This window comes from Dermacentor variabilis, chromosome 2 (assembly GCF_050947875.1).
Source record: "Dermacentor variabilis isolate Ectoservices chromosome 2, ASM5094787v1, whole genome shotgun sequence".
Classification (NCBI taxonomy): Eukaryota; Metazoa; Arthropoda; class Arachnida; order Ixodida; family Ixodidae; genus Dermacentor; species Dermacentor variabilis.
In genome coordinates, this window is record NC_134569.1 from 108,144,881 (window position 1) to 108,166,781 (window position 21,901).

General features: G+C 53.4%; 1 protein-coding gene across 4 annotated transcripts in view; it reads left to right on the forward strand.

Annotated features, from left to right (window-relative positions):
* Positions 1-21,901, forward strand: part of Sema1a (semaphorin 1a) — a 150,149-nt gene that overhangs the window by 56,302 nt on the left and 71,946 nt on the right. For all 4 annotated transcript variants that reach the window (XM_075681657.1, XM_075681660.1, XM_075681658.1 and 1 more), the window contains exon 2: positions 4,814-5,074. In XM_075681657.1, the coding sequence (XP_075537772.1) occupies positions 4,891-5,074 (184 nt within the window). In that variant the 5' untranslated portion in view covers positions 4,814-4,890. The remainder of the gene's footprint in view (positions 1-4,813; positions 5,075-21,901) is intronic.

Genomic DNA, 21,901 nt, shown 5'->3' on the forward strand with positions numbered 1-21,901 from the left:
TGAGTGCCCTCAGGTAAGCGGGTGTAGCCAGAGGTGCGTTCCCGCCTGCGGTCCTGAGTGCACTGCGGCAGAATAAGTTCATCCCGGAAGCGCCGTCATCGTATACTGCCAAGACGAGGGCGTCTCCGGGTGACGGGGTGTGCTGCAAGCCGCCTCCGGTGATGGCTGTCAGTCAGGCTGACAGGATATGAGAGAAAGGCTAGTAGCGCCACCCGTTGGCAAGCAGTCTCCACGGTGCACATTGCGCGCGCCGCGTTTTGGGATTGCAGTAGAGACTATATTGCGTCGGTGGGTGGCAGGCGCAGATGAGGACATCCATGAAGAAGCTGATGACCCCATCGCTCGCGCACTGAGGTCGATGCGCGTTGAGTTATTGACTACCACAATATTGAATGCGATCCTTCCAGCGCAAAGGCTCGGGGTATGGGTCTTGAAACTTAAGCGCCAAGGCTCACGCGACGGGAGGCCTGTATAGACCGACCTGCGGTCTCTCTAGACCCTACGCCTATATATAAACGATTTCTTGCAGTATCTCGGCCGGCTCCAGCCATTTCACGTTTCATTTGTTCGAGCGTGAGACGCCGGTCACACGGGCGTTGTCCGAGCTGGCTGCCCGAACACAATGTCCGGTCGCATCGCCCAATTGTCGAACCGCCAAACCTCCCGAGCCGGCTGCCTGCTTTCGTTGTGCGAAGGTCGGCATATGGCTCTTCCGGGACTGCGTGCCACGGTCCTCCGCCGGCATAGGGGGCTATAGCGAGGTCGCATCGTTCCAAGTCGCCATTCCACGGCCAACGTCCCATGCTTGGTCGGTGTCGGAAGCGTCTCGTTATCTTCTTTCTGTTTCACGGGGCCACCAGCATCAAAACTGAAGGCGTGACGGTTCTTCTTATCATACATTATCATTTACTTTCGTTTGCGCTTCGTGGAAAGTAAAACCATTATTTTACTTTCACTTCAAAAAAGAAATAAAAGCGTTTCCAGCGACCGACTTCATTCGCGGCAGCCGTTGCAGGAAGGACGTCGCGGCCGACGTCTTGCACCTGCTCTGGTCATGCTACGCCCACCGTCAGCCGAGGCATGGGCACAGGGCGCCGTATCGAGTACAAAGCTGCGAACAGTGTGCAGCACCGACTGGCAACGATCGCACGAAAGAATGGAATTGTAGAGTTTCACGCGCCAAAACAACGCTTTGATTATGATGCACGCCGTTGTGTGGGACTCCGGATTAGTTTTGACCACCAGGGGATCTTTAACGTGCCCCCAATGCGTGTGGGACACGGGCGCTTTTGCATTTCGCCCCAATCGAAATGCGGTCGCCGCGGTCGGAATTTGATCCCGCGACCTGGTGCTTAGCGATGCAGCCGTTATAATTCCACCGCGGCGGGTAGCGCGGGGTGTTGCACGAGAGAAAGAAGTCCTTCTCTGTCTTCTGCCCTTCGCGACGTGAGACAGCTGTCATGCACCGCGTCTAGGCCCGAGAAGGAGTCGACACCGCAGATAAATCTACCCTTTCCTCAAATTTTCTCTTTCCCAATAATTAGGTGCCGAAACGCCATGCAATTTCTCTAAACGTTCGTTCATTCACTCGTTCGCGAGTCCGCAACAGAAGGTCGACCGTCCTTGTTTACACGTTTCGTGAGTTGCAGCTGCGCGTGTCGTCGGGTGAAGAGAGGTGAAGTGAGACGCGCGTTGGGGGGCTATGAAAGAAAGGGGACGCCGGCGCTTGCGCGAGCGCGCCGTGCATGGTGGCCCCGTGCATTCTGCGACCGGCCAACGGATAATCCGAGGCGGGCGCCGCTGCTGCGCGCTCGTTGTCAATGACCGCTAATGACCCCGAACCTCCGACGACCCCCCTCTACGGCGGGCGGGCGGGCGGCAGTAGTCGGTCCGCTCTGGCCGAACGTGGCCGGCCCGCCGCCGCCGCCAACCCGGTCGTGCGCCGCGGCGGGGCGAAATGTCGTTCCTTTCTATCAAAACTTCCCGCTGCGACGCTCACGTTTCTTTTTATCGTCCCGTTCGTCGTCCCCGTCGCCTCTTTCGTATCTATCGTATGTGTGTGTGTGTGCGTCTCGTTTCCGCGTTTGTTCTGAACAAATTGGCTCCACGTCCGAGATGACCCGTCGTGCTGGCTCCGGCGGCGTTGGCGTTTTGTTGGCTGTTGAGCACGAGGTCGCGGGTTCGATCCTCACATGTAGGATGGCGAAGGGGTCAGAATGCAAGAGAGAGAGTGAGAGAATGTGATAGAGAAGGCGTCCGTGCTTCTAGTGTCTATCGCTGGGCGTTAAGGACCCGGTGGGGTCGAAATGCGTGGTATTTATTAAGCAAATGCAAATCTGGAGTCATCCACTGTGGCGATCTTCATGACCGAGGACCAACGTTGGGCCGCTAAGACCTAGGAATGATTATCGGAGGCGATGACCTTTAGGAAGAAGTCGCTGATCCTTGCTACTTGCAGGCGTTGGGATGTCCTCTGCGCTGTTAAACATTGGCCAGTATTGTTTTGAGCTAGTTATTTGTATTGGCAAATAATTGTGGCAGACTTATCAGTAGTCTCCGACATAACTTGTTGTATTTTTTTAGCTACTACTACTACTACTACTACTACTACTACTACTACTACTACTACTACTACTACTACTACTACCTTTTAAGTATCTACGGGTTGCTACCGCGCCTGCTATTTTCTCCCTTCTACTAGGCATCGCGAGCCATCGAATGAGATTGCTGCACATTAATTTGCGGAGGTAGTGCGAACGAGTTGCTCCGGACGCGCGACTGCGGACGAGAGGCCTTGAAGCGTGGCACGACGGTTGCTAGGCGCGTATCCGCGAAGCAGCCCGCTCGGCCTATACGTCTGTGAAGGTCACTCGCCTCCGCTGAAGAGAGCGAATTAAAACGGCCTACTTCATGGAAGTCCAGGATCGTAAGAATCGGCAAGGGGTGGAGGGCGGTGTTTCTGGCACCGTTAAATCGTTGCTGTGGTCGAGAGAGTCGAACGTGGACGCTTGCGTCCGTGCCAAACGGTTGGTCGCGCGGCGAAGGTGCCGCTATGTAAGCTCTGGCAAGAATCTTAATTTCCTGGCATCTTAATGTGCGGCACGCTTCACCTGTACCCAAAGGCAGTAACTCTTACGCAGTACACGTACTGCACTTAAAAGCTTTATGGAACACGTATATAGCCTTCGCTTTTGAGTTGAAGGCGACGCTCATTAAACACGCTGACCATGACTCCTTTTAAAGTTGCGAATCGTGTCCAGTTTTGAATCGCATTTGCTTTGGACGGCCACGGTCAACTCCAGTAGGGGACCGCTGTTTGCCAAGGTGGCGCCTCCAAGTCGTGAAATATGTGTTCTATTCCTGGCGGAAAAAGCTTGGTGGTGTGTTTACAGCTATGGATACCCAATGCATTCTCGAACATCACCACGCTTCGCTTACTTGCACGTACGCGCGACCGATTATTTGCACCCCGTGGGACCACGGCCAGGAGCCGTAGTGTCAATTTTTTAGAGGACCGTAAACACATTCCATCTCTGGCTGCACGTATTGCCTTTGGCCTTGGCTGCCATCGCGCGATTAAAAGCTATCAATCATCGCGCGTGGTCCCAGCGACAGGAGTTAGCGTTGACGGTTATGAGACGTGACAGAAGCTGTGGTTGTAGAAAACGTGCTGGGGGAGTGAGTTCGTAGACATCAGGAAATGGGAGCCCGTCCAACAGGAAACGTGTTGTTGTCGCGCGTATACGGGCTCGGAAATGCCTTCTTGGTCCAATGTGTTTCTTGACTCGTCGTTTTGTCCTCTGTGCGCGATTAGCGTCATGTGCCAGCTGGACTGGGCGGCTGTACGCTGGCGCGCCCGTATTGGCGTCTAAAGATTTGCTCGTCGCCGTCAACATCGTCGTTTCGTCTTTGTCGTGGCAAACCGAAACACCAACCCACGCGCCATATCTAGTATAGCCGCGTAAATCTAGACAAGTTTGATCTGGAACGTCGGCCGTAAAAGGCGGAACACATCGAATTTCTACTGGGTGGTACTGCGCTAGGCGACTATGTTGTATCAGTCTTTCTCTCGGTTTTCTTTCGCCAGGCCAGCATGGAAAAATAGAAGATGATAATGGACGCAGTGCACCTTCCTCCTTGCCTGTATGCATCGGTCTTGCCTACTGCAAGACCGATGTCATTGTTCGTTTTGCTTTTCTTGCATTCCGCGTTCTTCACCAGTCGCGAAAATAGTCGCGCATAACATCCGTATCGCGGACAGCTGGCTCAGACTGATGCCGCTGTCACGCGGGCAGTCTGGACCCTCATTTTAGTCTATCTGCATCGAGCATTTTGAACGACACGGGAGTGAGTACCGCTGAATCGAAACCAATCGCACCTGAAAAAATGTCGCGCGGCAGCACTGTCTGCAGTACGTTCGACATTCATTGACTTACACATACTCTAGCGTGCCCGTTCCAGGGTTACATGGCACGATGAGGATATCGATAATGGCATTCCTTTTTAATCAGGGGTGGCGACAACCTATAGACCCCTGATATCCAGTATACCTGCAACATGTGTACACTATATAGCTGTGTCGTAACCTAGCAATTTGCCTATCTCTGTTTTACCTTGTTAAAGGTACCCATGCCTATGACGATCTTGTCCTCGTCTCCCTCCTCCCTCCCCAACCTCAATGAAATACTCCAAACGTCACGAATAGCGCAGTATGGTAGAACCATCGCTGCGTGTGGCCACTGCGTGCAACGTGTGTCATTTACGCGGGCCCATGCACTGTGTGACGGTGCGTTTGTTTCTCTCGTGTGTGCAGGGCCAATGGGCGCAGCGCAGCAGAACACCGTCGTCGTCGACCGGGCCGCGCGCCTGTAGGCGCGCCCGCTCTGTGCCATGGGGCGGCTGCCGACCCCTGGCGGCACCTCTTCGCCGCCGCCGCGGTGGCCCACGTCGTCGTGGCTTCTGCGGCTGCGCGTGGCCGGAGCCCTGGCCGCGGCGCTCGTGCTGGCCCTAGCCGAGCCTGCGCACGCCGCCTGGCAGGACGCCCTCGTTGCCAAGAAGACAGTCGCCCAACTGCGTGAGTGGCCCCCCACGTACATACGCGCGTGTCCCTGGTGTCCTTTCTAGTTCTCTATAGACGCAGTTCGTGGGAGGTATAAAGGGGGCTCTGTGCGTTCCTTGCTCGAGAGCCCCAGAAATCGAAATAGGACTACGCGCCTCAGTCTCGTGAACCTCGGAGCTCTTGACGCGCGCCATATTATTCCCGTGGACAAAGGTCACTCGCAGTCTTGCTCCGAAACTTTTTGACACGGACTACGCTTGACGTATGTAGCGTGGGTCTTCGCCCAGTCGAGTCGCAGCCCATTTGGAAGTGTTATTTTCTCTCTCTCTCTCTCTCGCACGCCTTCTGCAGTGGCAGCCGTCACGGGCGCCCGCTCCCTGCTGGGCCGTAATCGACCGTGTGCGTCAAACGGTAGCTCGGGGCGTGGGAGCGGCGCCGTTAAAAGGCCGAGTTCTCTGTAGCGCGCGTGCAGTGCAACAACATATGCCGCGCCAATACAGCTTGGCGGTGCGCAGCGCGTCTCGGTGACCCTGGCTCGGTTAAGAGCGGCCCGTCAACCTCGAAACCGGCACACGTGTTGCGTGTATTACACCGAATGAAAGAGCAGGGCTGTCACTTATCGCCGGTGGGGTTCCGCCGAGCGTAACGGATTCCGGAGCGTTGTGCACGCGTCTTTCTGAATAGCATCTTCCGAGTTTTTTTTTTTTTTTTTTCCTTCGGACGAGAGGGACTCGACGATCGCAAGATGTCGCGCGCGCGTTTCCGGCGCAGCGTGCGTGTTACTCGATCGTTACATATACAATTGCCTCTTTCTTTTTTCAAGAAAAAAAAAAAAAGACCTAGCGTGTATATTCAAAGCAGTCTCGTTAGGCCCCCGCTCGAAAAGCTGATGCGACGCATCAGCAGGCAGCATGCTTTACAAGACCCTCTACATATATTGCCAGCTCGAAGGTGTCTCACGACGTTTGGTCTACTCCGCACACCGTTTCCGGCGCCCTATCCCGCGCGACCCTGATGAGCCGGGGCCGACGTGGCTCGTGAAACACGTTCACACGTGCCCCTCGTTGCGTGTCGCTCGCATAACGGTAGTATACGTCTCCGCCGAAAGGATAACGCAGATGCAGTCTACATATCTCTAAAGGAACTGCTCTTTTTTTTTGTCGGTTCTTATGTATACACGCGTGCTTGTATGCATACAAAGCCACGTCGTTCCACAGCGACGGGCCTACAAGAGGAAACGCATCTCCTCGAGCACGAACGCACTTGTGTAGGAAGCCGGTTGCCGAGCAAGCAAGCGTGCATTCGGGCCGCGGCGTGCTGATTGCCGTGCCCCGTTCGAGACCCTTCCTCCATCGATATATGCGCACGCAATCCCTAGAGCGCGCCTCCTTCCTCTCTCTTTCTCTTTTTATCCCCCTTAACCCTTCCCCCCGTGCAGGGTAGCCAATCGGAACTACCTCTGGTTGATTTCCCTGCCTGTCTATACAACCCTCTCTCTCTCTCTGGCACGCCCGGAACGAGGGCGAGTTCACAGGAAACCGGCCCCCGTCTGGACGTAAATATAGTGTAACATACACACGAGTGTTGTGTTATAGTCCCTCCCTTCTGAGTTTCGCGCATGGAATGCTCGCTGCGTCGACGACGACGGTGCGTGTTGCTGCTGTACAACGAAGGCTCGTCGTTGCCCGTACAACATGTATCGCTTGCCTCTGGCACCCTCCCCTTGCACCGGCCCGCCCTGCCCCACTTGTTTCGCCGCAGAATTGGCGCACGCCGGAGAGTTCCTCTGACCCCGTCCCTTCCTCTTCGACCGTCAATGTTTCCTCTCTATTTTCCTTCCCTTGCGCGTCTTTGCGGAAGGCGATGCGTCGTGCTGAATTTCACCGGTAGCACGACGAGAGAGCGAAAGGGCTTCCGCGCTTTCGATATCCGCCGCATGAATCGTGCGCGCCTCGCGGAAATGAGTGCGCATCGCCGCGCAGCCACGTCGCGGCGTGTAAGTGCGCGTAGCGTCTTTTGCGCACCCGTTTACTTTCGACCTGCTTACGCTGCTGGCACGCGCAATTTACGCCCGAATTCCCGTTCAGCGCCCGTGCTTTCGCCCTGGCGCATCCGCTTATACGCATAGTTCCTGTATAGCTCGTCGTTTCTATGTCTGTTTCTTTTATTCCTCCCCCCCCCCCTCTCTCTGTCTCATCTATGTGAACTCGCTGTACTTGGCGCACGTGCGGTGTTCCCGTGTATACGTGCCTCATTTATTATCGTTCGGGTGCCCGGAATACGTGCGGGGCTTCGCCACGTGTCACAACGGCGGTCCGAGCGCTTCGAAGTGCGTTGACCTTTCGATGAGCTTGCGCTTGTTTGTTTGTGCGCGAGCATGTACTACAGGGAAGGCGTAATATGCTGCTGTAAAACTGCGACAGCGCAGGGAGGCGTGCATAGAATCGTTATACACACGCACTGTGGGCATACACGCACTGTGTTCTTCTCTTTCTTCCCTTCTTTCTTTCGTTCTTCGTTCCTTTTTTTTTTTTTTTTTTGCCAGCGGTCTCGAGTGCTGGTCCGCAAGGAGAGTGCGTACCGCGACCGTTTCCGCCTCGCTGCGTGCGAGATTTACGAACGCAGATGCCTATCGAACCTTCGTGTGAACCGCACTGATGATTCAGCGCTTGAAGAGAATGTTCGCGCCGCCATGCGGCACCGCGTTCCGCTCGGCTAGGGTTTTCGATCGTCTGTGCGGTGGTTCGCGCGCCCAATTTGCATTCGGTTACGCTCACAGTCGCGTTAGAGCGCGGGCCGTGGTAGTTAGGAGAGACTGAGGAAGATCGAGGAGTGTAGCTTTTGTGCTTGCGCTGGACGCGACGCCCTCGGAGAAGACGGCGTGGGAAACTAATCAGTTTAACTCACAATGTTGAACGCACCGAGGTATGTTTACACATGAGCTCGCGCGCACGCAAGCACGCACGCACGCACGCACGCACGCACGCACGCACGCGCACACACACACACACACACACACACACACACACACACACACACACACACACACACACACACACACACACACACACACACACACACACACACACACACACACACACACGCACGCACGCACACACACACACGCACACACACACACACGCACGCACACGCACACACACACATGCGCGCCGTGGTACACTTGTGCAGATTGTCTTAATTGTAGCCAGAAAAAATACAAGTGCGAAATCGAGCCCTTCGCAAGAGACCTTGTGCGCATGCGAACACCGGCGTTGACTTCCTGCAGTCCTGGTGACCAGTTTCTCTTCCCTTGTTTTAGTTTATGCACGATCTTTCACAATGGACGCCGCACAACACGCTGGAGAAACCCCGTAGAAGCGCAGCTTCACGGGCGTATATACTTTCACTAAGCACGCGCAGCGTCTTCTTTTTTTTTTTTCAATCCCAAGATCTTCTCTTTTCGTTTAAGACGAATGCATGAAGCTGTGCTATAAAGCTGCATGCAGCCTTTTCGTGAAACTCGGGTGCTTTTCGTTTGCGTACCATCACGTTAAAGGCATCGCGATTTCAAAGGCAAAAGCCTAGTACGCACCCGCGTTCTTGTTTTTTTTTTTTTTTCGTTTGCACACGGGCACGGCGTTCGTGACTAGCACATTGCGGACATATACACGAGATGAACCACGGCGCGGTCAAGTGTGGTGCCGGTTGTAAAACTAACGCGAAGACCAACCACGTTGTTGTGAGGGCTTAAGTTTAGGCTGTGGTCCTATTTATACTTCCTTTTTTTTTTTTAATCCAGGATCACGTACGCGATATACATGCCTACACTATAGCTTGCTGCATTCGTCTGCTTTGCTTCTCCACAGCACGTTGCACCTGGCACGCTTCCGCGGGAAAGTTAGCTGGGTTGTGGAGAGAGAGCGATCTCAAGATCTCAGTGACCTCGGAGGTTGGCCACTTGCATTGCATACGTGCTTGAGTAGCCGAGTTTCTTTTTCTTTCTTTCTTTTTTTCTCCATTCACCGCGTATACATATCTTTTCCTGCTGCATGATGTATCAAAAACCCCGTTATTGCAAGCTTTTCGAGAACTGAGACAACAGTTCTTACGAGCGGTGTCTGTCCGTGCGTACTCTGCTATAGCGGGGACTAATAGCAAAGATTGCTTTTCCGGACGCGTTGCGAAATCCTGCCACGTTGTCGAATTCTCCATATTGTCAGCTTTGGTTGGTTCACGGTCAGCTACGAACACTCTGATTGATTCGAAGCGCCAACATGGCGGAAATGGACAATAGGGCTTAATTTTTCAGCGCACAGCAACCAAGTTCACCAGCGAGGTCTGCAACAAACTGGCGAGCAAACTCCGCTACAGGATTCGCTATCAGATCACTAATCCTGTGTCATTTTTCTGCCCTACTAACAGCAAAGTGTCGTTAAGCCTGCTAACAAAAGCCGCCTGGGCATTAAGATGGACTGCAACGATTGTAATTGCATCATTGGAGTCAGACATAGTGTCACGCGGCTCTCCCCAACCTCGTTGAAGAATGGACACAGTGGGAAAAAAGGATTCAAAGCCCCATTGTTTCAAGACCAACCAAGGGCCGTCTAGAGGGCCCACGATGTCGCTGAAGGGCTTCGCCTGACAGTGCCAACGTGGGAGCGGCCCGCCTTGGCTTAAGAAGTCGAACCTCCGGACCTCATTTCAATAAGTTTCACACGCACGCGCACACACGCACGCACGCGCGCGCTCACTCGCTCGCTCGCACGCATACAGAGAGAGAGAGGTGGAAGCGATTCAGCAAGCCTTTTTCTTTATTTTCGTTTTTTTCTCTACTGTAGTAGCAATTACATGGACACTCCAAGCGAATTTTCGCCGTTGTCGTCGCCGTAAGGCTCCGCATATATTTAGGCATATATGTGTGCTATATGCTTATCAATGCCGTACATGTGTGCGGGTTATATTACCACGCTACTCTATCACTGAAGTTGCTCATGCCAGGTCTTACGTTCTTGACTATATTATTAATCTCAGAATTTCGAGGATTAATTGCAGCCCACAAACAAATGTCGTTATACATATCATTCACAGCGCACGCCTTTTATCTGGAATCTCATCAGACTGGAACATTAAAGGTGTGAAACAATATCAGTGCTCGAACCTGAAAGTAATGTAATTTTACTGGCGTGGATCCTTACGCCTGTCGCGTGTGTAAGTCTGCACCCCTGTGCGACATCTCCTGTACGGTGCGCCCGCGTGTATATGTCGCGTCAGCGTTAGTCGCGCGCCCGCGCTAGTCCGAGAAGTTCTGGCGCAATGCTTTGCTGTCGCAGTCAGTGCCTCGGCCTTCGGGCGAAAGTGCCAATTTTCCTTTATTTCTCTATAGGCGCCTTAACCATTTGGACACACTATCGAATGGTCAAAAAAAACTATGTTTTTCTTGTGCTTGTCCGTGTTGCATGCTTTTGTTGCCTGCCGGGCCACATGTGAATGAACTTGTGTGTGTGCCGCGACCAGGCCACTGGGCTTCGCGTACGAAACGATGTCATCACGCGACAAGCGCATTCCTTGGGCTGCTTTCGAACGCTTATCGCGTGTCTTATCGGTCACGCCGTTGTGAACCCCACGCGAATATGTGCGCGGCTCGCGAGGTCAAACTTCCCGTTTTCCTTTCCGCCGAAATGCGAGAACGCGGTGTCGAATTTCGGCGTGTGCAAAAGCCAGCCCTAAAAGTATAAAGGCGGGTATCTGAGGGGCTGTTTGTTGCCGCCAGATGGCGGCCACAGCTATAGCTGTGGCCGCCATCTCCGCCCTGTGATTCAGCCGATAAGCGCGTTCGGAAATAAGCGAGATCCTCTTGTGGCCTTTGCCCTCGAAACGGCCGGGTCCGTAGCCGCCACGTTCTCGCGATGAGGGGAATAAGTACTATACATTGCTTCCCATTGTCAGTGCTGCTCGTGTATATGTATTTCGCAGCACAATTTGGGTGTGTGTTGTGTCGTCGTTGTCTCGGGACTTCTCCTGAATTGGCAAGCCTTTGTTGCTTACCGCCCGCCTTCGATTCCGAAATTCCAACGTGTGCATGCCCTAATGCCAATAACTTGAAAAAGAAAAGGAAATTTACTTGTGGTAACGACGGAAAGTTAGGCAATTTTGTAAGGATTCAACTGCGTTTTTTGTTGTCCTCGCTCTTCACGCGTGTGCCGTGGTCGCGCGTCTTGCCTTTCATTTATAGTTGGGACTCGTTGCTTCTCTAAACGAACTCGGGCGATTTGCCGCGCAAGTCGTGTCCGCGTTTTCGCGTAATCCACTTGAAGAGGCGAAAGCACTCTATACGTACCAAAGATTAATCTCTCTATTCTTCTTTTCTTTTTTTTCTTTTTTTTTTGCACTTTATAAACCGCGAGAGTGGCGGCCATAACTCGTAGTTCTCAGTACCTCCAGTCGCAACAGCGTTTCTGTCGCAGCAGCCGTATAGTGCATGAATAAAGTGCTGCCGTAATCCCGCCTATTGTTTGGATCGGACCGCTGGTACGATCTGTTGGGAACTCGGCGCTGACGCCCGTGGTTGTACCTGGGTCGCAAGCCCCAAGGGTAGCGTTGGCCTGGCGGCCTGGGGTACAACTGGAAGCATCCGAAGGTCCCGGCAAAGCATGAGTCGACTGGTAACAACGAAACAACTTGTTTATTTTAACATCGCAAAGAGTTGGCGGTCAGGTTTGACCGAAGTAGAGAGACGGGAGAGCACTTCACTCAACAGAAGAAATCGGAGCCCTCCTTTTGGCGTCCGGGGGCAGCTGTTTTTATACTCTCGCAGTTGAGGGCAAGAAGGAACCCCTCAAAAGACGAGCACGTGAATGTACAATGGGCTAATGGTGACGCACACTGTCGTGGCGCTGCGCACGATCTCGTAGCACCCTGTCGTGGCGCTGCGCACGATCTCGTAGCACCCCGTCGTGGCGCTGCGCACGATCTCGTAGCACCCTGTCGTGGCGCTGCCGGTCGGACACAATGACTGTAACGAGAAGATGGTCCCTGCTTTGGCATCGCCTGTTTCGGGCACAATGACTGGAACGAGATCCCTGCTTTGGCATCGCCTGTTTCGGGCCCAATAACTGGAATGAGATCCCTGCTTTGGCATCGCCTGTTTCGGGCACAATGACTGGAACGAGATCCCTAGGCGGTCGCATCGCCGCAGACGCGCCTGGAAACACCTGGCGATGAGTGTTGCGGCGACGACGATCGGGCCAAAATGTCTGCCGCCCCGCCGCAGTCGCGCCGGCAAAACCACGTGTCGCAGGCGAAACGCAACAGACCGCCCCGCCGGGGGAAGGAGATCCCGATGGACAGGGGACTGCATCCGCTGTCCGGAGGGATGTCGCTCGATGATGCTCATAAACGAAGTCGGGCGTCCCTTGACGTTTCTTGAGCGCAGCGCACAGAGAAGGCCTCGTTCTCTCGTTCAGGTTCGCACGGGACACTGCAAAGTGACTTCGGGAGAGTTCACATTTTTGTTCTCGTTCCCGGCAAGCGTTAGAACTACGCTGAAAACTCAACCGCTCAGTCAGCAAGCACGGCACAACCCTCACTAAGCCCTGCCAGGCTCTTTCCCCTTTTTATACCACTGCCTAGTTCCTTACAGTAGTCTAGCATCACTCAGAACGCGTCCACAAATTGAAAAATTGCACTAGAAAGCATATCATCACTTTGAAACACTAAACAAAAGCAATATGTTTAAAAAAAATCCTGCCTCAGGAAGAAAACATCAGTAACAAACAATTTTGAGGCTGATTCCTACGTTCGGGCTTCGACTTAAGCCATCGGCGTTACCGTTGAGACTCCCCTTTTTGTAACGCACCTCAAAGGAATATTGTTGTAAAGCGAGGCTCCAGCGCAGGAGGCGGCCATTTTTGGGAGAGATGGTCTGCAGCCATTGGAGAGGGCAGTGATCCGTCTCAATGATAAACCTCGAGCCGGCTAGATAGCATGACAATTTCTGAACGGCCCACACAAGACATGCACACTCTTTCTCGGTGGCGCTATACGCCTGCTCACGACTGGTCAGCTTACGACTAGCATACAGGACGGGGTGTTCTACTTCTCCATTTTCCCGTTGGCACAGTACAACGCCCATGCCTCGCTCACTAGCATCGCACTGAACAATGAACCCTTTTGTATAGTCTGGCGATCGTAGCACAGGCTGGCTTGTTAGGGCACTCTTTAGGGCGCTAAAAGCTCTTTCCTTTGTCTCGTCCCAGACGACTGTTTGAGGCTCTGTTTTTCTTAGAGCATCCGTCAGGGAAGCCGCGATATCAGAGTACCTAGGGATGTACCTCTGATAGTAGCCTGCGACACCTAGGAACGACCGAATATCGGTCTTGGTGAGCGGTTGCGGAAAGTCTCGCACAGCGGCCACTTTTATTTCAGAGGGGCGGCGACGACCCTGACCAATCACGTGACCGAGGTAGACAACCTCGGCCTGTGCTAACTGGCACTTAGGAGCCTTTACTGTCAAGCCCGCTTCGCGCAGGCGGGTTAGCACTGCCCGCAAGTGTGTCATATGCTCAGACCAGGATGCGGAGAATATCGCTACGTCGTCTAGATACGGTAAAGCGAATTCTTGCTGTCCCCGCAACACTTTATCCATGAGGCTTGAAAAACAGTATGGCGCGTTCTTCAAACCAAAACTCAACACTTTAGGACGGAATGTTCCCATTGGTGAAATGAACGCCGCATACCTACTAGCCTCTTCTGTAAGTGGAACCTGCCAATAACCCCTGACAAGATCTAGGGTGGAAATAAACTGAGCGCTACTAACTTTCTCAAGGCGCTCCTCGATGTTAGGGATCGGATAAATTTGATCCTTAGTGATGGAATTAAGCCTGCGGTAGTCGACGCAAGGACGAGGTTCCTTGCCCGGTACCTCAACTAAAATCAAAGGGGAGGTATAATCACTCTCACCTGCCTCAATAACACCGAGCTGTAGCATTTTCTTTACCTCAGCCTCCATAATATCGCTCTGGCGGGGTGACACCCGATACGCCTTGGATCGTACTGGCTCTGTGGAGGTAAGTTCTATATCATGAGTAAGTACAGAAGTCCTACCAGGCCTCTCAGAGAACAGACCTTGAAACTCTTGTAATAGCTGGTGTAGTTCGGTTTTCTGCTCGGGCGACAGCGGTGCTTTACTGATAAGGTCACTAATGACTTGACCGGTGTCTTCCCTGTTCGTCACTGAGCCTAGTCCCGGAAGCTCGACCGGAAGCTCTTCAGGAACGTTTACCATCAGGCACACCACTGCTTCCCTTTGTCTATAAGGTTTGAGCAGATTACAGTGGTAAACTTGCTGTGCTTTCCGCTTTCCTGGCAGACTTACCACGTAGTTAACGTCCGACAGTTTCTGAACAATTCGCGCTGGGCCCTCCCACTGCACGTCTAGTTTGTTGTTTAGCGATGTGCGCAATATCATGACCTCATCGCCAACCTCAAAACGACGGGCCCTGGCTGTCCGATCATAATAAACCTTGGCCCTCTGCTGGGCCTTTGCCATTGCTTCACCTGACAACTCCTGTGCCCTTCTTAAGCGTTCGAGGAGCTTAAGCACGTACTCCACCACGACTGGGTCGTCGCCCCTACCTTCCCATGATTCTCGAAGCATGCGAAGCGGAGATCGAAGCGAGCGACCGTACACCAGTTCAGCTGGCGAAAACCCCGTAGCCGCATGCGGCGCGGTCCTTAAAGCAAACATCACCCCAGGCAGACACAGCTCCCAGTCAGTTCGATGTTCAAAACACAACGCTCTCAACACGCGCTTCATGACGGAGTGGAGCTTCTCAACGGAATTCGACTGTGGGTGGTACACTGAGCTGTGTAACAGCTTTACCCCACACCTTTCGAGAAAAGTTGTCGTCAAAGCGCTAGTAAACACTGTGCCCTGATCTGATTGGATTTCCGCAGGGAAACCAACTCGCGCAAATATGGACAGTAGTGCATTAACTATCTCAACTGAGCTGAGTTCTTTAAGCGGCACTGCTTCAGGGAACTTTGTCGCTGGGCAGATCACAGTCAAAATGTGTCTGTACCCCGTGGCTGTTACCGGCAGAGGTCCCACAGTATCAATAACGAGCCGTCTAAAAGGCTCCGTAATGATAGGTACCAATTTCAACGGCGCCCTCGATTTGTCCCCTGGTTTGCCCACCCGCTGACAAGTGTCACATGTCCTCACGAAATGGTCTGCGTCCCGAAAACACCCTGGCCAATAGTACTCTTGCAAGAGACGGTCCTTAGTTTTCTTAACTCCTAGGTGTCCGGACCACGAACCCCCATGCGACAAGCGCAACAGATCCTGACGATAGCATTGAGGCACGATCAGCTGATCGAACTCCACTCCTCTTCGGTCTAGATACTTCCGGTACAGGACTCCACCTCTTTCCACAAAACGCGCAGTTTTCCTGGCGATACCTTCTTTGACATTGCAGCGCACGTTTTCCAGGCTGCCATCCTTTTTTTGCTCGGCTATCAAAGCCGTCCGGCTGACTTTTAGCAACCTATCAAGTCCGTCTGACGTAGGCGCGATGAGCAAATCAGTAGATAGCTCTTCTAACTTTCCCGCATCGGGATTTTCCTCTCCAGTATCTGGCGCCTTTAACGTTACAGACTCAAGTTTAATCAGTTCGGGCGTGCTCGGAATATCAGCTTGCTGCGCCTCTGACCCTTTTTCGTTGTTTGATAACGTCGGCCCCGCAACTACCGCCTTTGCAGCGAGCTCCCGAACCTTCGATCTGGTTAAGGCCTGAACACTAGCTTCACCAAACAAAAGCCCCTTCTCGCGCAGGAGGTGATCGGACCTGTTTGAAAATAGGTACGGGTACTGGGGTGGCAGCATAGATGACACTGCCGCCTCTGTCTCAAGCGCTCCGAAAGGTCCTTCAATAAGCACTTTTGCTACCGGCAGACACACGCTATGAGCTTCCACGGCTTGCTTGATCCATGCGCACTCGCCCGTGAACATATGGGGTTCTACGTAAGACGGGTGAACTACATCCATCGTAGCTGCGGAATCGCGAAGCACTCGGCACTCTTTCCCGTTCACGAGGAGGTCTCGCATGTAAGGCTCGAGAAGCTTCATGTTCTCGTCCGTGCTGCCTATTGAAAAAAACACAACTTTTGGTGTTGTTTCCGGACACTGCGCCGAAAAGTGACCCGGCTTCTGGCACGTATAACAAACGCCCGCTCGCCTCATCTCGAACCGCTTTCTGCGTTCGGCTTCGGCTGCCGTCTCTTTACGTTTGGTCGGATTGCTTTCACTCGCATCCTCACTACGCGTGTCCCCCTTAAATCTCATGGGCGTGAACCTTGGCCTCTCAGACTTGGAGCCAAATTCACCCTTTTGACCGTCCTTAGCTCCGCGAGCTCGACGCGTCACAAACTCCTCGGCTAGCTCAGCGGCTCTAGCCACCGTACTCACGTCTGGCCTATCCAAGACCCAGTATCGCACGTTCTCCGGTAACCGACTATAAAACTGTTCTAGCCCGAAGCACTGCAGAACTTTATCGTGGTCACCAAACGCTTTCTCTTCTTTGAGCCACTCCTGCATGTTCGACATAAGCCTATACGCAAACTCTGTATATGACTCACTTTTGCCTTTCTCATTTTCCCGAAACTTCCGACGGAACGCCTCCGCAGACAGCCGGTACTTTTTTAGCAGACTCGATTTTACTTTGTCGAAATCCTCTGCCTCCTCTCTATCCAAGCGAGCGACTACGTCGGCCGCCTCGCCGGGTAACAAAGTGAGCAAGCGCTGTGGCCACGTTTCCCGAGAGAACCCCTGCTTCTCGCACGTTCGCTCAAAGTTAACCAGGAACAAACCAATGTCCTCTCCAAGCTTAAACGGCCGCATCAGGTCAGTCATTTTGAACAATACGCGTTCTCCTGCACCGTGTGCCTGACTTCCATTACGAGCGCGTTCCATTTCTACCTCAAGACGCTTCATTTCCAAAGCGTGTTGACGGTCACGCTCTTGTTGCTCTCGCTCTTTCTGTTCTTTACGTTCACGCTCTTCTTTTTCTTTCTGTTCTTTACGTTCACGCTCTTCTTTTTCTTTCTGTTCTTTACGTTCACGCTCTTCTTTTTCTTTTTGCTCTTTAAGTTCGCGCTCCTGTCTTTTTGACCTCTCCTCAATCGTCTCAAGGCATTCCGACAGCTCGTCATCCTCAGCCTCTAACTCAAGAATAGCCTTTAGCAGTTCAGGTTTTCTTAGTTTGTCTGAGACATCCAGACCCAACTCTCTTGCAAGCTCCAACAATTTCGGTTTGCGCAACGACTTCAAATCCATGGCCGCTCTGAATGCTGCTTTCTCTACTGCTTACTATTGTCTTGCCGCAAACTAACCCGGCAGCAACGACAACCACAATTACCAGCTCTGTTTCTAACACTAACAAAAAGCCTGGCAAAGCTCAGAAGAAGAAAGTCCCGCACTCACCAAACCTCGCAGGCAGGAATTCCGCGCAGTCGTTCCGCTGCAGGCAACCAGTCGTCACACAGGGCTCGTTGCACTGCTCCCGGATCGTCGTTGAGCTGCTCAGCATACCGTCAACTGCATCTCTTCGCTGCTGGCCTCCGTTGTCGCGATCTCGCCGCTGGCAGACCGTTGTTTGAAGTCGTAGGCGATCTCACCGCTGCCAACCAGATGTTTGGCTCGGACCGCTGGTACGATCTGTTGGGAACTCGGCGCTGACGCCCGTGGTTGTACCTGGGTCGCAAGCCCCAAGGGTAGCGTTGGCCTGGCGGCCTGGGGTACAACTGGAAGCATCCGAAGGTCCCGGCAAAGCATGAGTCGACTGGTAACAACGAAACAACTTGTTTATTTTAACATCGCAAAGAGTTGGCGGTCAGGTTTGACCGAAGTAGAGAGACGGGAGAGCACTTCACTCAACAGAAGAAATCGGAGCCCTCCTTTTGGCGTCCGGGGGCAGCTGTTTTTATACTCTCGCAGTTGAGGGCAAGAAGGAACCCCTCAAAAGACGAGCACGTGAATGTACAATGGGCTAATGGTGACGCACACTGTCGTGGCGCTGCGCACGATCTCGTAGCACCCTGTCGTGGCGCTGCGCACGATCTCGTAGCACCCCGTCGTGGCGCTGCGCACGATCTCGTAGCACCCTGTCGTGGCGCTGCCGGTCGGACACAATGACTGTAACGAGAAGATGGTCCCTGCTTTGGCATCGCCTGTTTCGGGCACAATGACTGGAACGAGATCCCTGCTTTGGCATCGCCTGTTTCGGGCCCAATAACTGGAATGAGATCCCTGCTTTGGCATCGCCTGTTTCGGGCACAATGACTGGAACGAGATCCCTAGGCGGTCGCATCGCCGCAGACGCGCCTGGAAACACCTGGCGATGAGTGTTGCGGCGACGACGATCGGGCCAAAATGTCTGCCGCCCCGCCGCAGTCGCGCCGGCAAAACCACGTGTCGCAGGCGAAACGCAACACTATGTTTAGCGCCAATCGATGGAGGAGCCCGTTTCCGCGCAAACGAGCTTATTGCGCCACGTTCCCGTACACCTCCGTGCCTTCCTTACTCACTGGTAATGCGGTGAAGCCTCACACTTGGCGGGGAAGCACGAATAATTTCTAGCTGTATGTACCTTAGCGATAACGATGTTGCACAAATTGGCGGGACCTCTGTAAACTAAGTGTCTTCGTTATCGGTTTATTTTTTTTTTTTCATTTCTTTTCCCATTCTTTCTTCCCCGAGAATTGCGAAAAATGCGAGGCGTAATGAGTACACGCGCGGTGTCTTCGCCCGCGACGCGAATCAATTGCGAAGCCCGATGTTGTAACGCGAGCGTTCGAGGGCCTCGCCCCGTGCACTGTACAGGGGCGCCTTATTGAAGCGCTCGAGGAAATTAATTGCCGCCACCACTGCCGACAACGTGGGGGAAAAAATAAAAATTATTTGCCGCTTGGCTTGCCGCTGAATGCGGCCGCACACTTGCGGCTAATGCTGCGTTTCCTTTCTGCAGGGGCGGCCTCGGCATATAGCGGAATGAGTGTTTGAATTCAACTCAACACAAGCTCGTTTGCTCATCGCTAACCATAAACGGAGGCGCTTTTTTGCCGTTTACGAAGTGCGTTCTTCGATTTCGTTCTTTCTTTGAAGTCGTTTTTACCTTTCATCGGAGCTCCGATGAGTTAGATCGCCGCGGAGTGCGCTCTTTGAGATCGTCTCCGCTCCGTTTCGCAGTGGTCTTGCACTGGAGTAGTGTATAGCTCTATACGTGTGGAACGAATTAGGGCTCTGGCACTCGAGAGTGTGCTCAGGATTTGTGCTCGAAATCGAGCGTCGCTAACCCCTAGCTGACGCGGAGGAATCGCGGCAGGGTCACGTGTGTCCGCGTGATCGCGATCCCGACAGGTTGACGGCAGAGTACACGTCGAATTATTGTTAAACGAAAGCCGTTCTAACGGCTTTCGTTCCTCGCCTGTGCTTGGACTTTGTAGGTAATAGCGAGTGTATAGGTCTTCATCTGCTTCATCTATGCTTATAGTCTTTCAGTATTGGAATGACCGATTGACCAACGTGCGACTGTTCTGTGGATATCAAGAACCTTCGATCGAGCAGTTGTGCACTTGCGTTCCGTATGACGCTCTCTCTCTCTCTCTCTCTAAGGTTTTTTTCCCCCTAAGACGGACTCTGGAATAGTGGCCACATTATACCGTGGCGCAAAAAGCAATTCAACCATCTACAGACTGCAGTTTTTGAAGGCATTATCTTGAGTGATCGTCTGTAGTCTTGCTTTGCATCCACGCAGATCGCTTTCTCCCCGCTTTTATTCTCTTACTCATCCTTCCCTCGCCCCCTTGTCAGGTAGTAAACCGGGCGCTCGATCGCCTGCATGGTTGTCGTTGACCTTAGTGGTCGTGGAGCATAGCGATAACGGGGGTTTGACCATGAATCGGGTGGCTAAATTAAGCGGATAAAAAAAAAATAAAGGCAAAGCTGGCATCGCTACACTTACTATTCTTTCTTTCTTTCTATTTCGATATGAAATTTCTCCTGCTGTCTATTTGATCAAGACCAGAGTGTCGCCATAGCAACCAGGAAGCCGTCTGCCTGCCGCCTAGAATGCGGCAGGGAAGTGCGTTCTCTCCAAGCAGCAAGGTTTAACGCGTGGATGTAGCCGGTGTTGCAACACCATCCTTCCTCTGGAATCCGTTGGCGAGGGCATCTACTACGGCAAAACTGATATATTCGCCCAGCACTCTGCCCAGTCGTGCTCGTTTTCTTCCCTGCCATCGAGTTGGGTACGCCTACCCAGACGCGCGCGTGCGCCTCCTGTGTACACTGTACTGTTCGCTCAGCATGACTCGCTGTGCCTCACGAGGGGACGACCCCGGATGATTACGCGGAACCGGACCATCGGCTTGGCAGGAGGGCGTGTTCTCGGACCTCAATGATTATGCGATGACATCGAGAACCCGGTCGGTACGCACGCGTGCCGCGCGCTCGCAACCGCAAGTACCCGGACGGCGCGCGGCACGCTGCCCTGACCTTGGCCGCAGGATGGCTCATTGGTGGCGCTAATAATTTACTTGGTGCCCGTGACGTCACCTACGGCCGCGGACGTAGGCGGCAGAGACGAGGATGCCGTTACGGCGATACGTCGGCCGGTAAATTAACGGTAAGTTAACGAAAGTCGTGCTTCAAGTTGTCTCTTTCCTGCAAGGACATTGTGCATTGCGGTGTAGAGTGTTTCCCAGGGCTACGCAGTTCTAGTGTTTTCCGAACTTAATGTATCGACCGGAAGCTTTCATAAAGCGCATAGCTTTCTTTGGCTCTTTCGGCTGTTTTCGTGGTTGGCCTGAGGTCTGTGATGGTCGGTGGTCGGACTGGGCGTTCGCTCGCTCGCTCGCTCGCTCGCTCGTTCGTTCGTTCGTTCGTTCGTTCGTTCGTTCGTTCGTTCGTTCGTTCGTTCGCTCGCTCGTTCGTTCGTTCGTTCTTTCGTTCGTTCTTTCGTTCGTTCGTTCGTTCGCTCGTTCCCTCGTTCGTTCGTTCGTTCGTTCGTTCGCTCGCTCGCTCGCTCGCTCGCTCGCTACCAGTTCGTTCCAGACGCGCAGTTTTCGAGCGTGCGCAGTCGCGGCGCAGTACAGGTATGATGCAGTGCCAGAAACCAGAGCTGTATGTGTACAGTCTAGGAGAGTCGTCGCCGTCGAGCGGCGGCCCCTTGTCGCGCGGTGAATAGGCCAGCCTGCCTGTACGATGTGTGCCCACGGGGTCGTCCGTTTGGTGCGCGCGAGCACACGCGTATTCCGGTTTTAGGGAGGGAGGGGAGTCACTGGGCCCAGCGCTGCGCTCGCTGCAGCCGGTGCTTGTCGGCGCCGAACAAGTGCAGGTCCCGCCCCGGGGGCTCCCAGTGCTGCGTGTTGCCGGGCGGGCGACGTGCCCTCGCGCCCGCCGCCGCCGCCCCCTTTCTCCTTTGCACGCAACCGTCGCGGCTGCTGCCGTGTGCGGCTTCTCGGTTCTTTCTTCTTGTCTGCTTGCTTGTCTTTCTCTTTTTTATGTTCTTTGCTTTCTTTCACCTTCTTGCGCGCTTGTTATTGTTTAGTCTCCTACGGGTCATGGCCGACGACGCCGTTTCGGCCGGTGCTTGCGGTGTTTCTTTGCCCACTGAACGGTTGCACTGCTGTGCTCTTGATTTCTCGATAGCGAAGCAAGTACAAGGTAATATAAGGTCTCCTCGCACTTGCATAGGTAAAGTGTTGCTGCGGTTCTACGCTGTGTCTGTTCGCCCTGTAGTTTCGATTTGGCTGTTGTAATTCTTGAAACTGTCATCCCGACGATTT